The sequence below is a fragment of the Lonchura striata genome, chromosome 3 (genome assembly GCF_046129695.1).
Source record: "Lonchura striata isolate bLonStr1 chromosome 3, bLonStr1.mat, whole genome shotgun sequence".
NCBI classification, from domain to species: domain Eukaryota; kingdom Metazoa; phylum Chordata; class Aves; order Passeriformes; family Estrildidae; genus Lonchura; species Lonchura striata.
The window spans coordinates 89,689,333-89,698,550 of NC_134605.1; the positions used below are offsets into that span (position 1 = coordinate 89,689,333).

Consider the following 9,218-nt stretch of genomic DNA (forward strand, 5'->3'; position numbering starts at 1 on the left):
TTTTTCAGGATTACGACATTGATACAGCTGCCTGTCTAGCCAGGTGGACCCAATTCCCAGGGATTCTGGGCAGGAGATCTAGACTGCATGTTAGTTAACACTCTCAGAGATATGTAGGTTGAAAATAGTTCATTATTAAACCTGACCACATTTTTTAATAAAGAAATAGTTTAAACTAAAAGATGAGTAATTGACTTAACCAAATATAATGTCCCAGATTGACATTTTACAATTTAAACTTTCTGGTTATTTTTCTGGCAGATAATGGACAATTTTTTTTCATATATATTATTTTAGTCAAAAAAGAAAACAAAGTGATAGTGAAAGAAAACTTTTTTTTTTCCAGATAGAATGACGCAACCAAATTTTTATTGCTTGTATTCTTTTTTTTTTTTTTTTTTTGGAGAAAGCTGAAAAAATAATACATACTAAGTCTAAAATTGTTTCCTATGCTTATCTGGTTTGGTCAGGAACCAAAAAAATCAGTCATTTAGTAGACAACACAAGATATTTCCAAAAATTCTCAAGACTCCAAGACACAATACAGATTTCCTTGTCCATAAGAGTGAATCAGAAGAGTGAACTGCCATCTTGCCATAGAATGTAATGGCCAGTAACACCCTTGAGTCACTTGGCCGAAATGACATCAAAATAATTTACTAGCATGCAAAATCTGCCTTACCACAAAGTCTGTGATTCAATAGCTTTAAAATTAATTTCTGCCTAGTAAGATTGTATTAAGCAGTTTGCATCAGGAATTTACTTCTGCTAGGACACATGCTATTTCTTTTGTAAAGTGAATAAGGTTTTGTCTCTTAAGTCTATATTGTGTTTTTATGTTTATAATATGTGTGATATAGTCCCAACTTATCCTCTAGGTACATGATATTAAATGTGATACTGAAGTGATCATTCATGCAGATATAAATTTTCATAATTATATGCAGTTTTGTTTTTTGTACTAAAGCAATCAGAGAATCTTTAAAAATTACCATTTGTGATTGATTACTAAAACAAAGGACAAAAAATATTAATTTTTTATTCCAAGTAATTTGGCTCAGCCTGCATTTTAAAATTTCTTTCTTGTCTTATTTTTTAAAGGGAGTAGAAGGATTGAGTGGAGAACGAGGAGAGGTATGTATTTTTGCAATGATAAATATAGTATTACAAAATTATTCCATTTGTTTCTGCAAATTAGGTGATCTGTAAAATGTATGCTTAGTCTTACTTCTGTACTCGCATGTCTGTAAGCAACAGAGGAGAAATTGGAAAATATCAGAGAAAGAAGTATTAGTTATAAAGAGACAGAATGAGATATACATTTTATTAAAAATTATTAAAGCCAAACATATATTTTAAGAGAATTAAAAAGCCAAGAAATGAACTAACAGAAAAAAGAGAGAAAGGATTGTTTGAATAGAGGAAATAGATAAAGAAAATAACTAAGGAAAAAGAACCATTGTGTTGCATGTTGTTTAAAAATTGGTATTTAAAATATTAATTTTGTTGGCTATTATTTATTTATTTCAATATTTTTTAAAATCAGAATATACACTTTCCCAAATTCTTCTTCAAATTTATTTAGATATTGTTTGTTCATCTCTTTTCCTTAAAGCATTGTTGCATATCAATAGCTGGATACATTAGTTGGAAGTACCATTCTGATAATGAAATTATTTTATCCATTTTAACATATAAGTTGTTTCATATGCTTGTGTGGTTCTAAGAAATTCTTCAGTTGCGATTTGTCTTATAGGTGTTTTACTAAATTATTGCCAAATCTGGTAAAAGATTCCTTGTATTCTACTGAATTAGTCATACATTTATAATACACTAAGTTTTGTAAAATGTGGCAAAAAAATATTTCTACTGGAAATTAAATAATTTCTTACTATGTATTAAGCTATAACAATGTCATTGTGTTTACTTATCAAACCTACAAAATTAGTTCATTTTCCATTTCTATAAAGTATTATTTTTGTTAGACTCTAATTTCTAATAAGTTTCTTCAGCCTGTAGGTCTCTTACAGGCTCTTAAGCACTCATTGAGCTGTTTTCCTTTCTTTGCTTTTCTTTGCCAATAGCAAGGGTCAACAAACAAGTCCTCACATGGATGTGGTGAAGCATTAAAACACCAAGATATCCTGAGGAAAATTTTCCCTCTACAGTTTCAGTTGTTTCTTGGCAAGCCCATCAGGCAGTTCTGCTGATGCTTCCAACATTTTCTCCTGGTGTTTTTATGCTGGCGTCTTACCTCTAATGTTGTTCTACAGTAGATGCTATTTCCCCAGTATTCTCTGGTTCTTAATGCCTTCTAGCCCCTTGAACATTTAGTTCAGATAGCTCAGCTTGCAAACCTTTTATGTAAATATAGTCCACAGGGCTAAAAGCAATTAAAATTAAAGAAGAACCAAAACAAAACCTCTCCTAGCTATAAACCCAACATAATTTCAGACCTCAGCACATACAGTTTCTAGTATAGCCACAGGTAGCTACATAAGCACCATGGACTTATCTCTGAGCCTTCCTGACTGTTGAAATGAAAAAAACACCTTTGCAATTATGTGCTAGATACGAGCAGGCAAAAATCTACATGAGGTAGCTAAGAGGGTCCCTTCTTGACAATATCAAGAAAATAAATTACAACTACAACTTTGGAAGAAGCTGTGTCTGAATTAATGCATGCCTTTTGAAGGTATGGTCTGCTGTTCAGGTCACCACCCTTCCAGCAGTACTCTCAGGCACTTGACTGACATCTGTCACATTTTGTCTCATTCCTCTGTTTCTTTAATCACATGGAGTACCTGTCTGATTTTACAGCCTAGCTCATAAAACTGGTTAACCTGACACTGAATTTAAAGCTTGTTACCCTGTAGTAATTCCTGTAGAGGATTCTGGGCATTGTTACTAATATAGACCAAGCTAGGAGACTTTGAATTTTTCTGATGTGAAGAATCTTGATAAGTAATAGAGGAGATGTTACAAAGTAATATAAATACCATAATTTAAAATTCAGTGGAAGCCTATTGAGACCATATGCATGAATATTTCTTAAAATTATGTTATTTGCTTAAATAAGTTTGTCATATATAATAGTTGTGTTCTCACAGTTCCATCTAAAATAGTTGGAAGTAGAGAAAGAAAAATTTTCAGCAACTGATAATGTTATGCAGAAGCTGTGCAAGCAAGGGAGGAAAAAACTCATAAGGGAGCAAGTGTAGTATACTGACTTTAATCTGATGCACATACTGATGTTTTGCTGGCTCCAGAGCAGGGAAAGAGTTCCACATGAACTATTGCAGTAGGTAATTCCATACATGGAAACATTGCTTTGGTGAAGATATATCAAAACATTTTTTAGCATTTTTTTACCTTTTCCAGTGAAGCAAACAGACTGCAGTTACTATCAATCAGATGGAAAAAAAGAAGCAAAAATATCCCTAACTGAAATCAAATTATTTTTTCCTTTGTCTTACACACTGCAGATATAAGGTAAAAGGCTTGATTATTATTGTAAGTTTCCAGGACCTTCAGTGGTGCCAGAATTTCACATCAAATTTTTTCTGACCTACTAAGGATTTTAACATACTATAAAAAAATTTTCTGATTCTGAGGAAAAAGTGAATAAAACCCTTCCTTCCATGTGTTAATAAGGAATAGTAAAATGGGTCTTGAAAACTAAGAAAAGGTAATTTATTTCTATTTCTCTTTGATAATTTTATCTGAAAACTTCAATACATCTTACCAAAATAGATCTCATCAATGTCAAGTTAGTTTTCATAGGCATCACACTAATTTTCTGAAGAACTTCAATAAAGGTTTCTTAGAACATGTTTTTTTTTTTTTTGTGCTACCAACCTTCAAAATTATCTGTGAACCTAGCTGAGTTTTCATGGATTTTTCAATCCAGAAAGGTGAGAAAGGAGATCCAGGCATTCCAGGCATCAGTGGACAAAAAGGAGAATCTGGTGTCCAGGGTCTGACTGGACCTCCTGGCCTCAGAGGTCAGCAAGGAGATAGAGGACCCCCAGGACCACCTGGATCAGATGGAAAACCTGTATGTATATGACTTCAAACTTTTCATGTTGTGTACCTTAAAAACCAGAAAGAACTGCATGCTCTGTTCTCTGTTCAATTCAGGCACGAGAATTTTCAGAAGAGTTTATTCGACAGGTGTGTTCAGATGTACTGAGAAGTAAGTTTGAAAGTTTCTTTACTGTTGTTTCCTTGTTTGAATTGCTAAAGAAGTTTCCTGATAATTATAGAAATGGTTTTTTGAAAGCAAGTTCCATATTGCCAATTTCTTTGTTTTCCTACACGTGTGGAACTGTATTTCCACATCACAGGCTCCATGCTTTACCATCTTGTTTTTTAAAAGTATTATATTCTCTTAAGAAAGGGAACTGATTCTGTATTAGAGGTTGGGGGCAATACTTCTATTGTTGCAACACTTTAAGCAACTTTTTGTTTGAATTCTCCCAGCCCAGTTGCCTGCCATTCTCCAGAGTGGAAGACTACAAAACTGTAACCATTGTCAGCCCCAAAATGCTCCCCCAGGACTTCCAGGACCACCAGGTCCAAGAGGCCCTGAAGGTCCAAGAGGGTTTCCTGGTTTACCAGGGAATGATGGCATTCCGGGGCTGATGGGCTTGCCAGGTCGCCCTGGGGCTCGTGGAACAAGAGGTACAGTGTGTGTGTGGCACGGTGCTAAAGGCCTTTATGTCTTGGATTTCTGCTTCTAGTTTTGGATGGGATTAATGCAGGGTGGAGTAAGAGAATAGCCGGGCTTGCTTGGCTGAATGGAATTGTGACCATGGAGCAGCATGGATGTTTCACCACCTTTAGGGAACATGTGACAGGAGAGAGAATACAAGCACACAACCAGATAGTTATTGTTCAGTTCTACTATAGTCTACTATAAACCTCTGTTCTGATCTTTTTAGAGAATTCTTAGTCTCATGTAAATGTTTCTACCTTCATTTAGATTTTTTTTTAGCTCAACTATACTTAGAAATAGATTTCAAAGTATTTCCATGTCTTCTGATTTCTTTTCTTCCAAACTTGTTTGTTTCTGTTTTTTTAAGGAACAGTCTTTATTCACTGGCTACTTACTAGCTGTGCTGATTTTTGACATCCAAGAACTTTTATACTTCCTTTGATTTACTGGCTTTTGTCCTTTTGTTCTCATTATCTCAAAAGGATTTTTGCTCCTTTCTTTATGATTTTCGTAAACATTCTGGATTCTTTCCAGGCAGGCTAAGGTTTATGCTTTCAGGTAACTCAGCTGTCCAAGCATTCCAGTTGATTTATGTGATGTATTTGCAGACTTTATATTAAGCACACATATATAGTCTGGAACTAGATCAAAGTTACCATAATCTGGTAACTGGTAGCATCAAAATAATCAGGAAAGATGTATGAAATAACAGGTAGCTAGTAATGTGCCAGTGGTAAGCACCAAATGGTTGATAAATATTTGCTTTCTTTGTGACTTACTGCTTGTGACTTAGCACACCAATTTCATTTTGTATGCAATGATGATTTGCCTATAGTACTTTTATAATTTAATCTCCAACAGGAGAATTTACTTTTGAAAGATCGCGTATTTAATTCAGTAAATATTATCAAATGCTGATTTCTGATGTCATTGGATGAAAATGATGTGCAAAGATATGCATGTGTTTGCTAATTCACAGGACTGCCAGGGAAGAATGGTGCAAAAGGCAACCAAGGAGTTGGTGTTCCTGGGATCCAAGGTCCCCCAGGACCTCCAGGTGAGGGATGGCTCAGGTGTGCAGATTCAGTGCATGCTAATAATTTTTTTAAGCGTGGTTTAGAAAAAAACACACTTTTCAGCATTGTTGATGTAATTTTGAAAAAACTTACATAATTTTTACACATCTTACTTACCAAATATATTTTAGGGTAATGCCTGTTGCTTGCATATGTTATAAATTGCCATATAATACATTATTTAATATAAGACAGGTCCTATAGAGATTGGTATCTGAGACTCCTGTTTCTTGATAGGTGGATCCTGAAGTCAACTATATCTGAAAACTGAGCCCTGATAAGATCATGTGACTTTTAAGCTTTGCCTAATGAGGGAAAATATTCTTCATAACATTAGTGTATGCATTCAAATGTGTATGCATTGGGCATACATTTGGGCATTTAGAAGATATATTAGGACCCAAATGCCTTGGGCATTTAGAAAGTATATTAGGGCCCCATCCAAAGCCAGAGAAACAAATAGAAATAGTGGGACTGATTCTTGCCATGATGTTTCCAGATTATATGATAAATTAGAATTGTGTACTAAAGCAGATTTTAATATTCTTCTTTAAAAGCTGTCTTTATTTAAAGTGTTTTCCATGTGATTTAAAAAATCTTTATAAGATATCATGTTGTTTAGATAAGTATATAAGCAGTTTGTGACAAGAAGTGTCTTTTGCAGGAAGTGAAGTTTTCTTTATCTGCATACTTCACCAAAGAGCGGGGCTGTTGTGGGTTCATACTTGTTCTTTTTCATTTTAATTGTAATGCATTTATTTATTCCATGTGTGTTATTAAGGTCCTGAAGGTCCACCAGGCATGAGTAAGGAAGGACGTCCTGGAGAACGTGGGCAGCCTGGTAAAGATGGAGATCGTGGCACTCCAGGAATGCCAGGACCAGTTGGACCCCCTGGAATTTGTGACCCATCACTGTGTTTTAGTGTAATTGTGGGGAGAGATCCATTTAGAAAAGGACCAAATTATTAATTTGTGATATGATAATTTAGAGGAATAGTCACGGTGCTTATCTTTCATGGTCTTTCAAATCTCAGGAAGGTGACCAGCAATAATCCCATAAAAAGGAACAAAATTGCCTCTGACATTAAAAACATTATAAATAATGATCTCAAAGGTTATACATTCCTTTAGACAAGAAACTCCAGAACTCCAGTAACTTTTTTTTTACACCTTGCACTGGTTGAAAAAGATATTATCTGTTTTTAAAGAGATTATCAGTCTTAATGGAAATAAAATTAACTATAATATTTGGGTTTTAGTATTTAAGTGTCCTATTATCCTCCTTTTACCTCTTTTTACCAAAGAAAGTCCTTTGCAAAATTGCTGGAAACACCACTGGGAGCAGAATTATATTGTAAATGGCATTGGTCAGGTATAAATAACTGTGAAATTTTTCACATGCAGCCAACATACAAAATACTTGATTTTCAAAGAATATGGCTGGCTTTGACTTCATAGGTGTGCAAATATCATTGCCTTATTTACATTTTATATGTCATTCTCCAGATGTGAGTGAAAGAATGTTATCAGATTTTTATTAATTAAGACAGATACTTGGACTCATCACAGGAGAAATGCCACCTGTTTTCCCATACAGCTCTGCTTAAAACCAAGTTGAAATGCAAGGGTAGAGCTACAGGTTCAAGGGCCGAGAAACTACAGGTTCTTCTTTTATTGAAGATGGTACTGTCAACTACTAAATGTCAAAACTTTCCATGTGGGTGATTCAACTCATATGAAAAAAGCATTAAAAATAAAAAAGAGCAAGAACCTGACATGGGTGGCTTTAATTTTTTGACAAAATTAAAGATTTAAAAATGTTTGCACAACCCCAATGTAACAGTTCTGTGTAATGAAGTATCAAATTATATGCCCTTTGCTGTTTCTGCTCAAGGACTGCATTGCCAAATTGAAGAAGCAGGTTTACAAGGAGAAAGGTCTATCTGGTGGCTGACCAGCTGCAATGTCTGTTATGATGTTTCCTTTTTCATTTTAAGCCAGCTGTGTGTAATTTTCATTGTATGCTTTGCTAATGAAGTTTATTGCTTGCTTTTACATAAAGAGCAAAGGCACAGTTCCCATGAGAATTTAAAATTAATTTCTTAAATTAAGGCAGAGTCCTGTATTAAATTAACCCAGGCTTCATAAATCACTTTTTCTAATGTGTTGTTTTTCTGTTGTCCTACTATCAGAGACTGTTAATTTGCTTGACATTCAAGGTAAAATAAAAGACACACTTTCCAATAAAATGTATGGTTGAATGAATTATGAGTCTGAGAGGAAGCAAAACCAACCAAATGAGCAAGTCAGAAGGACCTCTGACTATAGTGAATACAAACAGAAGAACAGAATTCCCTACTTGTAGAAAAATGCTCTTGATTATCAGCTTTGTTTATGATTTCATTTGATCAAATTAACACATGTATCAAGCTTAAATTTTAAAAATAGTGGTGGTTTTGTCACCCCATTTGTCCTACTAGAGGGTTGCTTCTGAGTGACTGACTGAGGATCTGTAATTTCCAGTTTTCATCTATTATCTGGCCCTTTCTTGTAGTGTTTTACATGTCTGATCAATTTCTGTTTGAGCTCAGCTTTTGGTTTTCTGTCTGCATTTCTGTGCACTGTAGCAGTTCCCTTGTTCTTGACAGGCTTTTGCCTGCTTTTCCAACTCTGGAATGCTCCTCTTTTCAACAGACTTGGAAGCCCTCAGTAAAGCCAAGTTGGTCTCTTGCTCTGCCAACTTCTCTATCTTTAGAGGAGGTAAACTGGTTTTTTACTTTCAGGAAGAGAATTTTAGAAAAACTCCTGGCACATGCTAGCTCCTTTATCCTTCATAGAAGCTTCCCATGAAATCCTTCCCAGTTTAGGTCTGAGAGAGGTGAAATTTTCTCTTCTAAAATTTAAAACATTTGTTCTAATACTAACCTTCAGTGTGCTCCAGTTCCTCCTGTTTGCTCCCCAGGCTGTGTGCACTGATATGCATACACTTGAGGTGGTTGGTCTTCTGGTTGTCATTTTGTCAGGCTGCTAAGGAACATTTGTCTTAAATTTTTTTCTATACAAATAAAAGAGATAGTTCTTATCCTCTGCTCTTTCTGATATCTGAAGTAGCTCAGTCTGGCCTAGCATGAATATTTCTGTACAGTGCTGCTCAAAGAGTACAGTCTAAGCTAGTTACAGCTATAAAATAAAATTTCATGTTGGACCCATTTGATTTTATGTAATAACATGGTAAGAAAGACTGAGTTAGTAAACTAAATAATTAAAAGTCTTCACTGAATGTAAAACCAAATTCAAAGCCTTGATCTGCAAAAGGGGGAGATTTGATGCTGAATCTATTTGATTGACTACACTCCTGAGTTGTTTGGGTGCTTTTGAGTTTTAGTGCTGCTCAATCTTCAGTATTTTGCTCTGAATTTGAGTCT

The 9,218-nt window shown here is 34.8% G+C and overlaps 1 protein-coding gene across 1 annotated transcript in view; it reads left to right on the plus strand.

The window, feature by feature from the left end:
- The window catches only part of COL21A1 (collagen type XXI alpha 1 chain), an 89,151-nt gene extending 81,109 nt beyond the window's left edge, over positions 1 to 8,042 (plus strand). Inside the window, exons 25-30 of the mRNA XM_021551120.3 lie at positions 1,102 to 1,134; positions 3,911 to 4,057; positions 4,141 to 4,195; positions 4,483 to 4,683; positions 5,697 to 5,774; positions 6,575 to 8,042. Coding sequence (XP_021406795.2) covers positions 1,102 to 1,134; positions 3,911 to 4,057; positions 4,141 to 4,195; positions 4,483 to 4,683; positions 5,697 to 5,774; positions 6,575 to 6,762 — 702 coding nt within the window. The 3' untranslated portion in view covers positions 6,763 to 8,042. The remainder of the gene's footprint in view (positions 1 to 1,101; positions 1,135 to 3,910; positions 4,058 to 4,140; positions 4,196 to 4,482; positions 4,684 to 5,696; positions 5,775 to 6,574) is intronic.
- Positions 8,043 to 9,218: the final 1,176 nt, after the last annotated feature.